Raw genomic sequence first — 20,271 nt, forward strand, 5'->3', positions numbered from 1 at the left:
GCATCACCGCCGTTCATCTGTCCTTCCCCTTAAAGCCCCAGTTTTTTTTTACTGTCTGCCCTGCGTCACTCCCAGTCATCCTAAAGGAGAGGAGCCTGGTTGGACCAGTATCAAGCTAAGGAGGAGGAGGAAGAGGACTTCTGGATAGTGCTTTCAAAATAAGAGCCGACGTATGTTGATTTTATATTCATTCATAAGATTTCAAACTCAAGATTAATTAAAAGAAGAAATGGGCCTAGGCTTATGTCCTGACGTGTGGGCCAATCATAAAGAGTCTTGATTATAGTCAAAATGAATTGACTTGGGGAGGCTATTGTTTTCACATAACACCAATAAAACTTTAAAACATTTTATTTTACATGGATCTGATCTGATAGTTGTAAATATATAAGTTTTTCCTGATCTGATAGTCTAGTCTACTTGCCTGTGAGGGTCCCTGGGTGGCCCTTTAAAGCCCTTCAAAGGCCAAACAGGTATCATGATTAGTCACTCCAATAGGCTACGAGATTGGTTTATGTTAATTTAATGGCAAATGATTTTATTTGAATTGATTTTTGTAGCCTTTGTGTCGGATAGGATTCTTACTTTGTGTTGCCCGAGTTTAGTAGGCCTAGGCCTAAAGCATTTTTGCAGGCATTAAGTGAGTATCGAACCAGTGATCTGGAAAAAAAAAAAAAAAAAGCTGCAAAATGACTATCGTATTTATTCAGTGGTCAATGGACTTTAAACATTGCCAGAAGTCATTTTGTTAGACCTGAAGCTAAACGAGTTGCTCATCTCTCAGGTTTCTCTAATGAGGGTCTTGATGACTGTCTTCCCATCATTGGGTGGAAGCTGATGGAATCTTCAACAAAACACTTTGTGAAGTTGTAAGTTTAGTTAATCTTCAACTTAAAAGTTGAAAGCCTGCTAGAAACAGGATAGGCTTCTGATTCTGCTTTTCTATTCTTTTTTGACTAAAGTGAATCTTTTCAACAGGCTACTCACTGCCAATTATTTATACTACATTTGAAAATAATAGGTTGTTAAGTCCTAAATAAAAGCATTGAAAGAAGCATCAAACGCACAGGTCTAACATCACGTTAACCTGCGGACGTCTTGCTCAGATCAGAAACACTGATCTCAAACACTTTGTGTTTGAAGCTGGTTCCAGCTCTTGAACTTCCGGTGCTGCTCGCCGTGTTGTTGTCTAACCTGACGCAGCTGTGTGCGGGATATTTTGCTGGTGCTGATGAAGGTAGGGTGACAGGGGCGTCGCTCACTGTTATTAGACATGAGCCTGCAGTTGACTCCACGGGGGCCAGGTTGTTGATGTGATATTGCATCCTGGTGAGTTCAATAAAGCAGCAGTTGCACCCACACTGTTGGCTTTAGCTGACACAGGGTGTGACTTTTGATTTTCTAGCAGAGTCAATACAGGGTTGTCAATAATACGCCATCTGTTGGTGACACGTAGAGCCAATGATCAAAACAGACCCCCGTGGAGTGTGGTGACCAACTAGGTTCACAATGGACACTGATAGCCTAAGCAGCGCTGTTTGCAAGACTCACATGAAATAGTGGAGGAACTCCTGGTTTGAAGGCGCTTACTCTTCATTTACCATCAATCAGACACATGTCAATATATACTGTAGATACAATTTCATCTTAGTTCAGATGTTTCTGTGAGGTGATGAGCAGTTAACATCATACTTATTTTCCAATTTGCACGTTTGTATATACAGGATGAGCTTTAAATGAAAAGTCTGATAGCCTAAATAAGTGAGTTATTGATTGATTGACTGACTGTCTGACTGATTTATTGATTTGTCCTGAAACCCTGCCTCTTCAATTTTAAGTACTACTGGATGCATCAACACTTGGGACATCTCACAAAGACGACCAAAAAATATGATGAAAACTGTTTGCATTTTGCAGAATATGATAAGTACAGAAGAAACGGAAATGCAGAAACGGTGTAATGAAGCTACAAAACAAAACAAACAAAACCTGCTTAGATTCCTCACATCTTAAAGCCAGACTCTTCAAACTGCATAACATCTGTCTGTGGGCAAACGTATTTTTCATTTCATTATGTCATGAACAGCACTTCAGTATTCCAGATTATTTGTGATCCATCTTTTCATTGTATGCCATTACAGTGCATGGCCTAAAGGGGGCACTGTTGAGCCAATCTTTTATTCGACACAACACTTTTGATTGATTCATTTACAGCAAGACCTTCAAGTGTTTAGCTCTTTCAAAATTTTGAAAATTCTTTCTCAACTTTTATTACACTAAAAGGACAATGTTCAAATAAAGAAATATATGATTAGATAGAACTAGCTTATATTTCCCAATATTATTTATTATTCTAAGTACTCTAATGGGCACATTTAAGGTATTGATATGTAAAAAATGATTCTTACACTATCTTTTCTTTTTTTCAGGTGTACCTGAGCTAAATAGAGTCTGAGTGAGTTCTGGCCTCTGAAGACTTTCTACCTGTGTCCAAACTGTTCAATGTTCTCATGGCAGCGGCATTTCCAGGACTTAAGAGTCTTTGTCTAGCCATCAACAAAAGCCTTTGGATTACTGGTAAGGCAGGCTCACACTGCAGCTGCGTGCGTGTACGGGCAGGTCAGAGGAATGACTGGAGCTCCGGTGGGCTAAGAGCTCGAAAAAATGCTGTTTGGTGAGATTGCAGATTAGGTGGGAAGGAGGGGAGGGGGACAGGTGCTGGGTCATGGAGGGAAACAAAAGGCACACTTTACTTGCTTCAAGGGTATGCATCTTAAGAGTAATGTAAAATTAAACAAGGTGATTTATGACCTCAAATCTGCAAAGAAAACAGCAAAAAAAGCTCTCTAAGTAATTTGGGATTGGTGGTTCTTTAATATTAAGCAACTGCACTTTCTACCTCTCAGACACTTTCCTTTGAGCTCACTCCTCTAGGACAATAACAACACTGACAGAATCAGGCTTCCTGATTGGCCCCGCCAGCAGCCAACCAGAACACAAGGACTGAGTCACAGGGAAGTGACTGCACCTATCTGCACTCACCTGATCCTTTACCTGGCTGAGCTCAGGTGCAGCATCTCATTTACCTTTTCATTACAACCCATAGCTGGAGCTCATTGTGTATTAGTAACTGCAGTCAAGGTGCTTCTGCGTGTTTGGCTTCACAAAGACAAAAAGGCATGGCAGTCGCTAACTTCCACTACATCACCCGCATGAGCAGTGGCTTCAAGGTGTACATTTTAGAAGGTAAGGTTGGTTTTTCCTTTTTTTAAGATGTGTTTTATAGCCACATGCTGTTCAAAGAGAGTGGATCCTTGAGTTACCGTGATCAAAAAGATGAAATGTTTTAAATGCTTTAAAAGACACTTTAAATGCAATATTATATTAAATGATGTCTGTGTACAAGTATCATTTCTCTCTCTCTCTCTCTGCATTATTATAAGTATTTAAATGAAAAGAATCACAAGCTGTTACAGCAGACTGAAGGAACACGTTAAACCCTCCTCAACTCCTTAAATATACTTTTAAATTAATATGTGTAGCTTTTATCACTAAGAAAGACAACAACATGTTGTTTTAAACAAAATGTACTTTTGATTTTAAAAAAACCCAACTCAGTCTTCTTTTTTATCATTATTGAAAGGTCCTTAAATGGATGTAATACGCTATAAATTGTGCTTGAAACAATATTGTGTGTTTGTCCCACATCCATGATAATGATTAAAAGGCAGGAACACAGAAGGTCAGGCAACATATTCACGCTGATAATAAGGAAGAAATACCCATGCCTCAGGCATTAGAAAATCAGTATAGGTGTGGTTATACCTGCCCCCTCCCTCCCCATCCACAATGGCACTCTGTGTGGAGGAGCAGTTTACAGGTGTCGGGGTGTTCAGACAGAAGGAAATGTGTAATGGGTGAGCACCCAGGGTGTGAATTCAACAAGAAATCTTTTGTTTTACAGTTACTTTGAAACAATGAGTGTCTTCCACTGCTTCATTTCAATGACAGTAGATGTTTATGTGACTCCTTCAAAGCACTGAATGACACATTTGAATACAGTTAAGGAGCTCTGAAGATGCACTCAATGTGGATTGTGAGTGCTAACTGAGCATACAGTCAAACAATGTGCTTGTATAATTATACTGCCATCACATGTTAAACAATGTTTATTGTTTAGTCTGTTTTGACATGTGAGCCAACTGATGCACAACACCCAAGATCAAGTGGATTTACCATGTAAATAATAAATAATAATAAGTTAATACCTCGTAAATCACTTTATTGGTTCAACTGACCATCTCAATATAGACTGAATTTTTCTCACTCGTTTTTGTTGCGGTGTTTCAATTTAGCGCTGCAAAAATCCAGGTCATGTTCTCCTTAATAGCCTGTTCAAATAATGGGTTCCACCCAATCAGGGCCCTTGAACTCTCAAAGCAGTGTGGTGTGTGTCACTCATCGATGCCCATAAGCTGTTGATTGTGCCCTGTTCACCGTGTGACACGGCTCAGTGCCAAACAGCATGCAGAAAAACAACATTTACCGTTAGCATTGAATCAGCTGTGTCTTGTTGTAACGCTCACTGATCAGGTAGTTCTAGTTCAGCGAGTTAACGGAGTTTACAATTAACGGTGACGAAAAAGAAAAAAAAAAGTTTTCCCACGAATTGCTGCCATGCAGGTCGATGTCACGAATCAAAACAAGAGTGAGTCATCACATGGTGACACTACTATCAACGTAGTAAAATCCTCAATGCCAGTAAATGACTGAATGATCTATCTGGATCAGTTGTGAAATGATTGACAAGCCTTTTCTTTAATGCTGCAACTTTGTTTTTCTTATTCAGGTCAGCCTCACCTCAGAAGTGAAGACAGATACAGAAACATCACAAACGACCGCGCTCGAGCCCCAGCTGTGTATCCAATCAAACGCAAGCGCAGTCATGAGAGAGGCCTGACACTGGAGGAGAGGTTGGTGAAAACCTCTGACAATCATTATTCAGCATTAAAAATGTTATAAATCTGAAGGGAGATTTGACATTGTCCAATATTTGATTGTCTAAGGCGAGAGCGGGTGCTAAGCAAAAGTGTTGGTAAAGCCACCCAAAGAGCAGCACCAGCCATCTTTAACAAGCCACAGAGCCCCACATCCACCTGGAGTCCAACCCCCAGCCCCACCAGCCCTCTGCCCTCCCATGTGTACTACACACCAGTCATGGATGAACCACTTGCCCTCATCAAGAAACCAAGAAAAGATCCAGAGAGCACAGAGGAGAAGGCTAAGAGCCCTGCAAATACTCAAATCCAGGTAATTCACCGCAAAACAACTCTTCAATGGGACTTACTTGATAAAATTATAGATATTTGGAACCTCCATAATTTGTGTTAGTGACCGGACTGTATGTCCCTTTGTAATGTCTGTAGTATAGCTTCAGGCTACCTACAGCGGTGGTACATCTCCCAGTCAGAGTGTCAACAGGCCTAAGCTTGTCCCAGCTATGCAACCCAGCCAGATTCAGGGAGAAAATGTGAGCAATGGAGGGAGGAATGCCATCAACAAGACCAAACAGACTGTTCTTTTCTATGACCCGCATATGCTACCACTCTGGGAGGGATCTGTTTTTTCCATGGGCAAACCCAACCTGTTTAATCGTTTTTTTAACTATGTTTTTATGATGGGATAAAGTGCACTCTCAGGTTCAGGAGATATTTAACACTGTGGGATGGAAAGAGAAAGACAGCGATGATTTTTTATATACAGTGCATACAGCAATGGGTTTTTTTTTGTTTCTTTAATAGCAGCCCATTTTTTGTGTTGTTTTTTCAGATGCGTCCCTCTGTGATCACTTGTGTCTCCTCATCAAGAAATCCTTCCTGCCGGTCTGATGTCCACAGGTACCCCTCATCAGGTCAGTCTTACATTTTGTGAATAAGCTCATCCAGCAGACGGTCACTCCCTGATCGTCATGCATGCATCATAATGAATCTAGCCACTCACTTTTACTGACTCACTTAGGTGTGTTTCTAAACAGTGTCCTTCATCCTTTCTCTTCCAGTGATCTCAAAGTCAAACTATGACCATGTGGTCGAGGAACATTTCCAGAGAAGTCTTGGAGTGAACTACCAGAAAGCCGCTCGCTCCCAGCAGCTCTCGATCAGCGTCTCAGTCGACGACCACTTTGCGAAGGCACTCGGAGACAAGTGGCTACAGATCAAGTCCAAGTCCTCCTCCTGCTCCTCCACACCTCCCAGCAGCCCAAGTGTTACTCACTCTCCCATCTACAAAGAGTGCACGAGCAGCACATCACCAACCTCCAACCACTGGTCTGTTAATTAAAACAGAATCTACTGGACTGGAAACTGGACTTTGTGAATTTAAACATTTCACTGCGTACAGCTCTGCTTGGTGACCAAGAGAAAAAGCCAGCGCTAGTATTGAGAGGGCGAGCTTTCAGATGCTGGAGTGCTGTCACTTTGGACCTGTGTGTGTCTAAGTGTGAGACACATGGATGCAGACTGTAATGTAGCATTTATCAAGGCACCCTTGTTTGTTACATTTCTCTCCTTATTGCTTGTGGATAGCATCAGAATAATGAGATTCTGTAGTTGGTGACGTGGGATGATTGAAAAATCATCAATAATCCTTTACATTTCTTCGGTGTATCATTCTTAAATGACACGACTTTACTGTATTATATTTATATTCTGATACACCTGGGTTCCTTACAGTCTACTGTAAATGACACGCCTATCTGCTGTATAAAATATGCTTATAAGCTGTACACAAAACAAAGACTTTTAAAAAAGACTTTGAAAAATAAAAACGTCAAAAATCCATTAAGTGATTTGTGTGTTTGTTAGTAATTGTTAAGCTGCATTTTGACATTTTTTTTGCACAGCCAGTTAAAAGAAAAGTCAGAAAAAGACATTAAGGAAGTAACAGAAAATGATCAAAGGTCTTCAATGTCAAAAATGCTCAAACAGGCAGTAAAAACTGGACAGGGCGGTGCACCAGACAAACTAATGTCACAGGTGAGTCAGTGTGTCTGCAGCACATCCGGTGCAACACATAGCATTTTAAGTGTAGACCTGTTGCCACACACTGAGCGGAAATTAAATGGATGTATGTGCAACACGTTCTGGACTTTTTTTTTTCCAGTAAGTCAGGGGAATGTAGGATGCATGTTGGAGCAGGCAGCAGACCTTGTGTTCTGACATTCCTGTCTCCTGAGAAAATGACTCTGTAAGATCCTACAGATCCTGTTTGGCGAGGCACGGGAGGGAGGGAAGAGGGGAAAGCAGGGTTGGGCCAACATAGGCCTGAGCATGAGAACCAGCAAAGCTCTTCGGTTACTTATTTGCATGTCCTATCTTGTCGAACCTTAAATATGATAAACAACACCAGAGAGAAACACTTTTTCCAAGGCTTGAAATTACAGAGTTGGTCATTTTAACTTAAGTGGGACAAAAAATCATTTATGTTCTGACAAGATAAAGAACATTGGAAAAATGTTGGAAATGAGTGGGGAGAAGATGAAAAAAATCTGTATTCATTTTTTAAGCTGATATTGTTGTGGTGAACCATAAACATAATGTGAAGATTTAAACACAATTGCCAACACTTCTCTTATCTGCAAATTACAACAAGAACATACGGATATATGACAAGAAATGCAGGAGCAAGTTACGTTCCAACTACTTTCAAATATTTTCCCTCATTTACTGTCTAAACTGGTATTTCCACAACGAGCATGTTCATCAGTCGATGTAACCTGAACAGGGACATTGATGCCATCTAGAGGCCCTGAGGTACACAAATCTTTAAAACAGACAACACTGTCAAAGAAATGAGCTTGTGTTACATGATGAGCTGCAAAAACAAAAAGAGATCAAAACAAAACTCTGCAGGGTGAACTGGTTGTTAGGTGAGGGAGCTCGCTTGACAAAATGACCTTTAGAAATGAAAGACAGATGGAAAGAGAGATTAAATACTTTGCTTGGTTCACCACTAGAGTGCCACTTTGTATCAGGTGTGTAAAACTGCACCAGACTTCATTCATAAAATATGTGCTCTAACAATCATTAGTTGTTTTTATTAATTAATAATGTGGCCGAAAAACATTATTTATGACGTTATTCTGTGGTGAGTGTGCCTGTGAATATTTTTGCAAATGTTTTAAGTGAAACTACATGCTATATTATAAACATATCTTTTACCATGAGACACAGAGGTACATTCAAGTGTGCAGGATAAGATGATTAAGTATGTTTAGATACTGGGCAGGCTGAAAGAGAACGTTTTATTCAAACAGAACGACTAATCATGAGAATGTAAAGAGAAGAACTTCTCAAGCAGCAGCACAAATGCACATTGTTGCTTCAGGCAACAATAAAAGATAATTACAATCCTGAATAACTCCAACATGACAGAAAACATCATTTAACTGAACTTGACCGAAGCAGTAGTAATTACGTTTTTCACTGAAGTACAGATGATTGGTTGAGTCCTTGGGAAAGTTCTTTCCCTTTGTTTTGTCAGTCAGAAGTTTGATCACTGTCAACAAAGCAGGAAGCATTTAGTAAATAATCCAAATTACAGTTCTAAGCTCATGAGAACATGATTGTTCTGAATGACTGTTGTGGAGCAGCATGATTCATTTTCAAGCTTTTTGTTCAAATTCTTGGTATTTGAACGAGCATAGACAAGCTATCTCATTGTTTTACTTCTGATTGTTCATTTTCAGACAGCTGGGTGTTTCCAAATCCCAAACTTATGGCTGGTGTTTAACGATGAACCCTTTTGAATCAGCATTATGCTAATACATACTTATTGCTTCCAATACATATGTGCTTCATACAATCATAGGAGAAACACAAAAAATGTCTCTCAACCATCAGAATAATCTTATTTAAGTGACTCACTAAAATTCACTTTTCCGTGGAGTCTGAACAATTCTCACAGGAGTGCCAATAGTGTTTGTTTATGCTGCACGCTCCATGTTCAGAGGCAGTAGTCCTTGTTGCCGTGACTTTGGGTTTGAATCTTACCTCCACCTTTTGAAAGAGAGAGCATGAGATGACATTTCCCGTCTCTCTTCAGCTGTCCTATCCGATGAAGGGCAAAAAGCCCACAGTTTCGACAACAAAAGGCACCTACTTTTTCAAAGGTACATCATAAACCAGAAGGACTTTAGTGTTTATTTTGCAGCCCCCTGTGGATAAAGTGGGACAATCTCCTCTTTGCCAATCTTCACCACTATATGTGTCAGTGGAGTGTCCAGACGAAAAATAAACCTACTTTTTTAAATGTCAACTCACAATTAATCTTTGATAAAACAAAAAGTTCGAATGAGTCCTCTCTCTGCTCATCTGATTTGCTTTTGTAGGTCAGAGAGAGGCCTCAGTATTCATGGCAGTATGTTTCATAACAAACTTAAACCTCCTTACGGGAGCTTTAAATAGTAATACATCAAATGTATGTTGTTTATTTAAAAACACAAGATTTACCACTGTATTTAAAGAGTTACACATAAGATTGTATTGAACGCAGTGAAGTGACATTACCCATACTTCTTTCACAGTGAGGGCGCTGAAAGATGTTTGGTTTTTTTTAAAGATGTAATTGAGACGGCAGCATCAGCAAAGAATTGAACTTAAAAAACTCAGTAAACCATTTTCACGACAGCCAAACGTGTTGATTAGATTTGACTGTTGTTGATTTAACAGTAGACCAAAAGCTATTGTGAAAATATGTATTAATAGGCATGAGCATTTTTTAAATTTCAAATTCTCAATAGATTTCACTTACTTGATTTGTAGATTCTGAGTTGGCAGTAAGTTATGGATATTGTGAATATGTTGAAAAGAATAAATAAGTAACTTTAAGTCTGTACACAGCTATAACATATCTTTCATCTCTAGAAACATACAAAAGTTAATATTGCTAACAGCTTTAGTTGACTTGTTAATATGTCACAGAATGTGCTCTTTGCTGCCTTTTGCACATTAACTAAGGACCATCATATAAACTCATATAGTGCATGTTAATGGGGGGGTTGAGTATTTTCCACAGCTTTGATTCACTGCCATTCACTTCACTTGTCACATGGTTTGGAGAGGTCACAGTTTTCCACACAGGTAGCATATGTGTGCAGGAGTTGACTTTTCGGATGTAAACTGCACCACTCACAAAGTGTTAATACTCCAAAATAAATGAATAATGAAGAGGAACTCATCAGCACATTTGGAAGCAGTGTAGCAGCTCAGAAAAGAGCCCAAATATGCTGACGCTGACAAAGGCCCAACAGTTTACAAAGGTTTCTCATTTTAGTAACTGTTTATGTTAAGTAACAAGTTGATCAGTAACTGTCAGGGTTGCTTCAGTTCTTCTAAGCAACACTTGCTCAGGTGGTTATCCATAGCATTAACTTAACGTTAGTGGGATGATGAGGTATACATTTCTGTGCAGGTACAATTTGAACGGATGAGAGATGCAGAGACGGTTCTACGTTATTTTAATGTGCATCGATATAAAGTTTGTCCAGCAGGTGGCGCCAGAGTAGAGGTCATGCTGTTCAGCTGTGGACGATTCAGCACATATTGTCTCCTCATTGATAGATTTTCTTTTCTTTTTTCGTACTCTTAATGATTTAAATCACACAAAGAATTCAAGAGAGTTATGGGAATATTACACGGATTTTATGAAAACAATTAACCCTGATTACTATAAACAGAAAGTAGCCTTAAATACTTTAATCGTTTCTCTTCGGGCGCTAGGCGAAGATATATTTAGGCAAAACAAAAGACGTGTCTCTCCATGGGGGTTAGGGGGACATTTTGGGATCAAAGGGACATCGTCATTGAAAACTGTAATTTTTCCCCTGTGTCTACAAACACGTTAAACATTAGCTTTTAGGCATCAGTGGTCTCATGACCGGCTGTGAAGGCGTGTACTCTCTCAGCTCATTATATAAACCCACCTCCATCAGAAGCATTTCACCCTCTGCAGCACAAACAGTCTCCTCTGAGTAAGAATAAACTTTCCCCTGACTGGTTCCCCCCTGTTAACAAGACAGCGTAGTGGACCCAAACACTGACAGCTTCACCTCGGTCTCACCTGTAAGTACAATCATTTAACTCTATTTTTTCCCCTCTCTCTCTCTCTCTCTCTCTCTCTCTCTCTCTCTCTCTCTCTCTCTCTCTCTCTCTCTCTGTTTTATTATTGCTCTTGTGTCTTTTTCTGCTCTGTCACTCTATTCCAGTTATGCAAGAGCAGCTAAGCAGATTAACACACCGCTATTTTCTATATTCTCGGTGTTTGTGGAAAATGACTGACTGCCGTCTGCCCTGAATGATCCAATTATTCAGAGAAGTTATAAGAGGATTCATTATGGCTTTTACATGAATTAGGCTGCTATAACGATCCCAGTGTTAGGCGTACTTCATGTTTAAAATAAATTGTTTCCCGATAAGTAAGGCGTCAACATATTATTACATAAATTGATTTGGTTCCCTTTAAGTATTCGCAGTAACTCCTCCAACATTTTAGAAAATCCTCTTACAACGCCACAGGTGATTCAAACAATTTAAAGTTTAAATGGCCTCTGCAGCATATTTCCAGCATGTGTCTAAATGGAAATGACCATTTGGACATGGTACACTTGTGGTACTCTGAGTGTTTCTCTTGTTTAGGTTGTGAACATTAATCCACAATAAGCCTAATTTAAAGCAACTTTATTTCTCGGACTGACACTAACGGTAAACTATATGAAGATGAACTCAGCTCTCCAAAGTTTCCTGTTCAAACTTGTGGTATACACAGATAACTCAATAGTAATATTGAGCTCTGGGACAAACCATAATGTGGCTTACACCACTAATGACTTATAACTAGTATAAAACACTTCATCCTTCATAACCACTTCCCTTTGGCACAAAACACTGTTGTAAATCACATCTGCAGAGCCAGGAACCTTTCTTTGTTTATGAGCCAATAAATAAGAAGCATTAACCACTATCTTCTTTATGTCTGTGTTTTGGCAGTGTGTATCATCAGTGCTCCCGTCACTATGGATGTCTCTTCTGTCTCTATATGTAATCATTTTATGATGAAGGCTACACACATACACTACATACTTAGCTCACAATGCAATTCTATTTTTCCCATTAGCACTTTAAACTGAACAAAAGATCCATTCATTCATTTATTGTTGAAATTTATTTATATACACATATTACCTCAAATCTTATTGTAAAAGCTCAATAAGTTTAAGTTAATCTCAGTAAGATTTTTTTTTTTAAACTGATTAAATAGCAAGTAATAATGGAAACAACAACACTAGCTACCCTGGCCACCACAGTGGCTCTGGCCTACCAGGCTGACATGTCAGGATACTTGTGGCTGTTGGTCGTCGGCTTCATCATCGCCTTCATCCTGGCTTTTTCCGTGGGGGCCAACGACGTGGCCAACTCCTTTGGTACGGCAGTGGGCTCCGGTGTGGTCACCATGCGTCAGGCCTGCATCTTGGCCACCATCTTTGAGACGGTTGGCTCGGTGCTGCTCGGGGCAAAGGTCAGCGAGACCATCAGACAGGGGATAATTGACGTCCGGATGTACAACGGCTCCGAACACGTTCTGATGGCGGGATCTATTAGTGCAATGTGGGGTGAGAGCTAACAACAATTATACTGATGTGGGTTTTGTTCTTGATTTTAAAAGTGAAGGTTCGTAGGATGTTTGATTTCAGATTATGAGAGCAGGCCATGTTCATGTTTTTGTCCTGTAGGCTCTGCTGTGTGGCAGCTGGTTGCGTCATTCCTGAAGCTCCCCATTTCTGGAACTCACTGTATTGTTGGGGCAACAATTGGCTTTTCCATGGTAGCCAGGGGCCATCAAGGGGTCAAATGGATAGAGATACTGCGCATCGGTGAATATATGTTGTTATTTCTTGGCATCTCAAACCAAAATGTGTTAAATCTAAAACAGAAGTGGAGCAGAGCGTCTTTTAATACCTCCTCTTTGCAAATGTATTTCTTGAAGTGGCTTCCTGGTTCCTGTCACCTGTGCTGTCAGGCATCATGTCAGGAATCCTCTTCTATTTTGTTCGCAAATTCATTCTGAACAAGGTGAGCCTAAATTCACCTACTTCAATTCACAGTGCACAGAATTGGTTAAAAATTGAATCGAGAAGTCTGTGATGAGTCTGTACGTGAGTTAAAGTAGCAGTATCATGATATAGACAGACTACATTTTGAGGAACCTTGTAAATTGATCGCAATAGTTTGTCATTGATTGTTTGTTGCGTATTTTGCTTGTTTTTACTGTGCCTGTAATCTCGACGGCATTGGACACGAAGGAAACCTCGGTGTCCTTTTATAGAATAAATAAAGGTTTGAAAATAAAGTCATAAAAAGGCACATAGGGTCTTTTGTAAAATATATGATGCATTGAAAATTAAAAGTAGCAACAGGAATAAATAAAGCTGACAACTGGCCTCTGGAAAAAAAACAAACATGTTATTAACTACTATATTAGTAAGTTTAAAACTCAGCACCTCAAACCGTGCTAAAACAGCATTTAAAGGTGTTTCCCAGACACAGGGTCATGAGGTTAATCTGAAGGGTCAATGTCTAAAAAAGTATTTATGAAAGGAGGATGTGTCCTGCTACACTTATCAGTGGACATTTTATGTGAGCTATTGGGAATCATGATCACCTGGGGCTTCAACACGTTGTTTCCCTGAAACCATTAAGTCTGAGAAGTTTAGAAGTTTAGGTAAAAGTGACTAATAACCCCAGCACGACACTCTTTTCATGAGGAGTGTCATCAAACAACGACAAGTTTCACTCTCTGATTCATGACAATAATAATGGTTGTTTTTTAACAGGATCTCTTTGCCGATTAGAAGTCTTAATAAAGAACATTCAATGTTATACTGCCCTCTACAGGTGGACCCAGTACCCAACGGCCTGCGTGCTCTCCCTGTCTTCTACGCCATCACGATGGGCATCAATCTGTTCTCCATCATGTTTACAGGAGCACCATGTGAGTAACATTGGCAGGCACTACTTTTAATTTTCACTTAGCGCTCTACTCCCTGGAGTGAGGTGAGATCTGAGGCTCTGATGTCACCAGAGACACGAAGAAGAGTTGATGGCCGTCTTTGTAGGACTAAGTAGGTGATGAAAGAGATTTTAAAAAAAAAGTTACAGATAATAATGTCATTTTTTTGTAATCATTCATGCAAACAAATGTGTGTTCAACCTGGCCTCTCTTTAAGAAAACATTAACAGTTAAGAATCAGAATCGTTTTTTTATTGATCGTATTAATCGTAAGTACATTTACACACACACACACACACACACACACACACAAGGAACTTGTCTCAGTGTTTTGGTGCACAAACAGTTAACAAGGGAAATAAAGCACAAATAGAAAGAACAAAAATAAAAATATCAGAAGTTATTGAAAACATATATAATGGAGTGTGAAAAAGCTTTCACGTTACTTCAATAAATGCTGTTTTGCCAGCTAGGACATGACTGCAGAGAATAAAACACCTTACAAAACAAAATAGTCAAGGCACTTGGGCTGGAATTTGAGGGAGGGATACAACTCTTATATAGAAAATGTCCACTCCTTTTTGTTTCATTTGCAGGAGTGAACTTGTTGAGAAGTCATTTGGCCTGGGCCCTGCAGGAGTGTTTGTGTGCGTGTGTGTCAAAATATTAACACACCACATTTCCTGCTGTGTAAAATGACTTTGTAATCACTCTAAACCTTGACAACATAGAAAACCAGTAAATGTGATTTTCAGTAAATGTTTGTTGCTCCTATTACTTCTCAGCCATTATGATAATAGTTTCTGCTTCTTCTGGGTGGACTTTAGTAGTTGTTTACCTTTTGTTGTCTACAAGAGCAATCATTGTAACCCATTGGACAATCTTATTCTCTTACTGTAACAGTAAGATGTCAGTTTGTGTCCTTATGAAAAAGTGAAATTAGCGAAGCGTCTTCAGGCAGAGTGTTCTCTAAATACATTATCACTCTGCTACAAGGCTGGTCTGGTTCTCACTATCTGTTAGGAGGAGTGTGTCATGTTGCTGATAGCTTACTGTTTTCTGTTGGGAAACTGAAACACTTAAACAGTCTGTTACGACATTTTGTATTATCTTATTTATTTCTCTTTTTTAGTAACAGCGTTTTTTTAGGGGATGGGGGATTCACAGAAAAAAAAACATCAAGGGAAAGTAGAATTGCAAGAAGTCAAAAGTCCCTTCAAAAGAGAAGGACACATAAATCCTCTTGTCGTCGAGAAACCTGCTCCTAAAATGTCACATAGCCCAATTTCTTACAGTATGTTGAAATGCTCAGGAAATGTATAATTATTTAAACTCTTACACAGTTTTCGAAGGAGCACGGAATAAATAAAGATCCTGTGAAGTTTGTGTTTTTCTTTATCTGAGACTTGGTTCCCTCTTGTGTCTCTGTCCTGTGTGCACAGTGCTGGGCTTTGACAGAGTGCCATGGTGGGGAACACTGTGTATTTCACTGGGATGTGCTCTAATAACAGCTTTGTTCGTTTGGTTCATTGTTTGTCCACGCCTGAAGAAGAAAATCAAACGTGAGTACATGCTAAACTTTTCACCATTTGTTTTCTACTTGTGCATTGTGCAGCTAGTTTCTCCTAATCCAAATCGTTTAAGCCTTTTTGTTGTTTTTTTTGCCCTTGTCGGCCGCCGTAGTTTTGAATTTCACACAAGAGAAAATCTCAGAACACAAATGAAAAGAGAGGGATTTTCAACCAGTGGTCAAAAATACAACCTTACTTTACCTCTGATCACTTTACTTTAGGAGAATCTACTCCTGCTCCCTGTGAGACTCCTCTTATGGAGAAGACCTCCAGTAAGCCTGCTCCTCCAGAGCAGCCCTCCACACTACAAGATGCCCTACCTCAGACCCCGACAGAGGGCGAGGATGTGAGTGAGAAAGTGGCTTTTAAACTCGGAGGCTCAGAGGAAACTGATTTGGACAACAACGACATGGAGACCAAAGATCTGGATCTCAGCAATGGTGAGATTTTAAGACTAATTCTTTTTTAACTTGTATACCTCATAATTCATTAGATCCCATTTGTCATATTTGTGGAGGTAAAAAAATAAAATAATAATAATTCTGACTAAGTTCACCAACTGTCTCACAATAACTATTACACATTATAATATCACATATTTGGTAGGACTGAATGGCACCTTTGGCCCCATGATGATCACTGATCCTCACAGTGGACGCTCCCACACCATCCACAAAGACTCGGGTCTTTACAAAGACCTGCTGCACAAGCTCCACATGGCCAAAGTAGGAGACTGCATTGGTGACAGTGATACAGAAGAGCGACCCATCAGGAGGAACAACAGCTACACGTCCTACACCATGGCAATCTATGGTATTCAAGGGGACCCTAAATACAAAGAGGTGGACGGTGGCGGGCTGCAGAGGAGATCCAGGGTGGACAGTTACAGTAGCTACAGCTCGGCGGTGACTGGAGGAAGTACGGTCCAGGACGGGTGTGTGACACAGGAAGCAGACAAGGATCCGGCTCTGGAGGAGGATGAGCTGGAGGTCGATCAGCCTGCTGTATCTTTGCTTTTCCAGTTTTTGCAGATACTTACAGCATGTTTCGGTTCTTTTGCTCATGGAGGGAACGACGTAAGGTATGCAAAAGGGGTTTTGTGTGAGGATATTTATGTGTGCTGTTCAGTCAAAGAAACTTCACAAGTCATTTTTTATCTCCAGCAATGCGATCGGTCCACTCGTCGCTCTGTGGCTTCTGTACGAGAGCGGCTCAGTCGTTTCCAATGCACCAACACCCATTTGGTTGCTTCTTTATGGCGGAGTGGGCATCTGCGCTGGACTCTGGGTGTGGGGAAGAAGAGTGATCCAGACCATGGGCAAAGACCTCACACCCATCACACCTTCCAGGTATTCTGCTTGTTTCGGTCATTAAAACGTTTATAACAAGTTTGTGCCCAAATGAAAATGTAAGCGGTCAAAGTGTATTCAACTATTTTTTCCCAATTTAGTGGATTCAGCATTGAGCTAGCTTCAGCACTCACAGTTGTTGTGGCATCCAATATCGGTCTTCCTGTCAGCACAACTCACTGCAAGGTAATGGATCTCAAAAAACTTTAATTTCAAACCAGGAAAATAAATATTCGATTTCTGTTGGTACTGAAATCACTCTGAGTGTCAGCCTCCATCATGCTCAGTAATGCAGTAGACGGTATCGCTGAAAATTATAGTCAATGAACCAGTCAAATTCCATAACCGCTGAACATTCTCTTTATAGATTCTTCTTGAACAAGTAGAGTCTCCAAACCAGCAGAAAATCTGCCTCCCTTTTGGGTCCTCACCTCTAAAGTAGGCCAGAGTGAGGCCTCAGTGTAACTTGCTATTTACAGTTAAACTGAGACTCACATGAAACAGATGAGACAGCGGGCTCTCCTCTGGAGGATGTAATAAATCATGCAATGAAGGAACATTTTTTGGAGAGTTACCTGAAGAGATAAATTTGACCTTCATTCGGTTTCTTCTTTAGCTGGCAAGCTAATCAATCAGTGCTTTTCAACCATAATAATGTTTTTTGAATCAAACAAGAAATAGAGGGGTAGATTGGAATTAGATTGAGGTAGTTTAAACAAAAAAAATCGGATTAAATTTAATAGATAAGAATCTAAAGTTGGTTCAGTGTAATGTGATGAAATCCGTAGATTTATTTGATATTATGTGCTCACAGGTGGGATCAGTGGTGGCCGTGGGATGGCTGCGCTCCAGAAAATCAGTTGACTGGCGTCTGTTCAGGAACATCTTCATCGCCTGGTTTGTTACAGTCCCCATCTCCGGCCTGATCAGTGCGGCCATCATGGCCCTCTTCATTTACGTCATTCTGTGAGAGTCCAACTGTGCAGCTACACTGTTACATCGACTGAAAGACTGCTGAGAACAGCTAATGAGGGCTGACAAGTTAAACTGTGCTAATACACATTCTCCATTTGGTGATGGTTAAGTGTGTTGATAATATCACTTACAGTCAGCTCGAGGTCAAACAAACGATGTAATCTTACATGATGTCCCTGAATGGTGGAGTGTCATTCTTTGTTAAATATCCTAGGGCCCGTTTCAGTAAGCAGGTGTAGTGCACACTGAGTCTGTTGACCCTATATTGGGTAAACCTCTGGATTTTCCGTTTCACAGAGGGCGGTCACTTAAACCCGAGAAAGAGGGGTAACTCAAGCCCCTTCCAGAGATGGGGGTAACTTTAGCTCTGAGTCAGTTACTATGGTAACTTAGTCTGTGAATCTAGCCTGGTCGGGAGCAGGATGTCTTCAACGAACCTCGAGTTGATCTCTGTCTCCTCCCTCTTTCAGAGCCAGAAACTTTGTTTAATTTGCTCATTCAATTATATGTTATGTAAGCTACACTACGGTTTAAAACAAACTATTAAATAGAACATGAGATGTCTTTTAGTCAAGGTTTGTTGAACCTTCTTTTTGAAACGGGCCCCTGAAGTTTCCTGTATATCACAATGTACATTTGTATTAAAGCTTGTTGTGTTAAAAAAATCTAAACAGTAATTCATATTAAAAAAAAGCATTTCAATGTTTAATTTTTTATGTAAACAAAATGTTTGAAATAAAAGTTAAAATGCATTTTACTCACTATTTACATGTTCACTTTTTTATGTTACTAATCACAGAATAGTCTACCTATGTGTTACTGATCCCAGACCAGCACACATCTGAGTGTCTGATCCCAGAACAGCCTGCCTACATGTTACTGATCCTAGAGCAGTCTGTATTTGTGATACTTTTCCCAGAACAGCCTACCTATGTGTTAATGATTACAGAATAATCTACATTTGTGTTACTGATCCCAGAACAGCCTACCTATGTGTTAATGATTACAGAATAATCTACATTTGTGTTACTGATCCCAGAACATCTTACCTATGTGTTAGTCACCCCAGAACAATGAATCGTTGTGTTACTGATCCCAGAACAGCCTGCCTATATTACTGACCCCAGAGCAGTCTTTATTTGTGTTGCTCCTCCCAGAATAGTCAGTCTTTGTGCCTATATTACTGATCCCAGAGCAGCCTGCCTATTGTTTTTTTTTATTTTTTTTATTTTTTAGGCACAGTCTAAGCTAAATGGCCAAGGTGTGACTTGCAATAACTTTATCAATTATGATATAGAGCAGAGGTTCCCAAAATGTCAGCTTTGGAGCCCTTAGTTAAAATTCAACTAATATTTGAATGGGTTTTTTTTTCCACCATAATGGGTAAGATTTGAAATTTTAGATCATTCAACTTTTGTATTTGGTGATGGAAAGCATCTCACGACCCCCCTCTCAGTGTCACACAAGTCCCCAGGGGGTCCCAGTCCCCACTTTAAGAACAGTAGAGTGTGGGGAAAATTCAGACCTGGACCCCTAAGACATTTAGCAATGTGGTACAGTATTTTTGTAGCTAGTTTTCGAGATATTAAAATCAACCTATAAAGCTACTGTAAATTTACATGTAAAAGTGGCCGTGGCTATTTCTCCACCAAGGAGGGGATTTTCTTGGAAAACAAATGTTTGCAATGGATTCAGAATCCTAATGAACCCTGAGATTGAATCCTCATAAGCTACCAATAGCAAAGGTTAACATTTTCAAATGTTCACCAATAAGTATATATTACCAATAAAGTACTATTCCAGGTCCCCCGACTTTGAGCCACTCTCACAGATTTTCCTAGAGGAGTTGGATTTAAATGTTTTTATGGGTTATACGACACCATTATGAACACGTTTGTGAAGAAATCTATTTCTACGGAATTTATTCCCAGAGTTTTGCAATATTCCCTTACTATGTGCAGGGATTGAATGATAATAACCTTTATATATTACACCTTTAATACAGATGGTTACAAAGGGCATCAGACAAAGCAACGGCATAAACTTAGGACATCAACAGACAGACAGCAACCAAACAGAGAGTACTAACAATGATATAAAGCCAATAACAGGAGTAAGAAACAGGCAGGTCTCAAATGACAGTTAAAGCTACAAAGCAATGCACGGAGGAAGATTAAATAAAGGGTTACAGATTTATTGGTTACAAAACACCACAATGATTCATTTTGTAAAGATGAACGCTCATTTTTGCCAACAAAAACATTGGCTACTAATTTGCTTTCCTCAATTATTCATGTATGGTTTGATTCTAT

The 20,271-nt window shown here is 39.8% G+C and overlaps 2 protein-coding genes across 3 annotated transcripts; both read left to right on the forward strand.

The window, feature by feature from the left end:
• The first annotated feature begins 56 nt into the window (after nucleotides 1–56).
• On the forward strand, nucleotides 57–6,839 carry vgll4l (vestigial like 4 like). Of its 2 annotated transcripts, XM_079342495.1 has the most exons (7): nucleotides 57–170; nucleotides 2,430–2,577; nucleotides 2,907–3,246; nucleotides 4,850–4,973; nucleotides 5,067–5,310; nucleotides 5,830–5,911; nucleotides 6,059–6,839. In XM_079342495.1, exons 3-7 carry the CDS (start codon nucleotides 3,180–3,182, stop codon nucleotides 6,337–6,339), a joined length of 798 nt encoding a protein of 265 aa, XP_079198621.1. In that variant the 5' UTR covers nucleotides 57–170; nucleotides 2,430–2,577; nucleotides 2,907–3,179; the 3' UTR covers nucleotides 6,340–6,839. The 2 variants fall into 2 exon arrangements, with proteins under 2 accessions (XP_079198621.1, XP_079198620.1); XM_079342494.1 differs by lacking the exon at nucleotides 57–170 and adding an exon at nucleotides 1,154–1,329 and having other exon boundaries at nucleotides 2,430–3,246.
• A 3,785-nt stretch (nucleotides 6,840–10,624) lies between these two features.
• Nucleotides 10,625–18,716, forward strand: slc20a1a (solute carrier family 20 member 1a). The gene is made up of 11 exons (XM_079349127.1): nucleotides 10,625–11,120; nucleotides 12,045–12,667; nucleotides 12,788–12,928; nucleotides 13,042–13,127; nucleotides 13,950–14,046; nucleotides 15,507–15,626; nucleotides 15,857–16,075; nucleotides 16,242–16,716; nucleotides 16,799–16,984; nucleotides 17,086–17,170; nucleotides 17,799–18,716. Exons 2-11 carry the CDS (start codon nucleotides 12,325–12,327, stop codon nucleotides 17,952–17,954), a joined length of 1,908 nt encoding a protein of 635 aa, XP_079205253.1. The 5' UTR covers nucleotides 10,625–11,120; nucleotides 12,045–12,324; the 3' UTR covers nucleotides 17,955–18,716.
• Nucleotides 18,717–20,271: the final 1,555 nt, after the last annotated feature.

The sequence above is a fragment of the Symphodus melops genome (genome assembly GCF_947650265.1).
Source record: "Symphodus melops genome assembly, chromosome: 1".
Classification (NCBI taxonomy): Eukaryota; Metazoa; Chordata; class Actinopteri; order Labriformes; family Labridae; genus Symphodus; species Symphodus melops.

Excerpts from the sequence above, each read along its gene's own strand:
- vgll4l (XM_079342495.1), top strand. The coding sequence starts at position 3,180 with ATGGCAGTCGCTAACTTCCACTACATCACCCGCATGAGCAGTGGCTTC. Across the intron at positions 3,247-4,849 it reads CAAGGTGTACATTTTAGAAG|GTCAGCCTCACCTCAGAAGT; the intron begins GTAAGGTTGGTT and ends TTTCTTATTCAG. Across the intron at positions 5,912-6,058 it reads CCACAGGTACCCCTCATCAG|TGATCTCAAAGTCAAACTAT; the intron begins GTCAGTCTTACA and ends TTTCTCTTCCAG.
- slc20a1a (XM_079349127.1), top strand. The coding sequence starts at position 12,325 with ATGGAAACAACAACACTAGCTACCCTGGCCACCACAGTGGCTCTGGCC. Across the intron at positions 14,047-15,506 it reads CATGTTTACAGGAGCACCAT|TGCTGGGCTTTGACAGAGTG; the intron begins GTGAGTAACATT and ends CTGTGTGCACAG. Across the intron at positions 17,171-17,798 it reads TCAGCACAACTCACTGCAAG|GTGGGATCAGTGGTGGCCGT; the intron begins GTAATGGATCTC and ends ATGTGCTCACAG.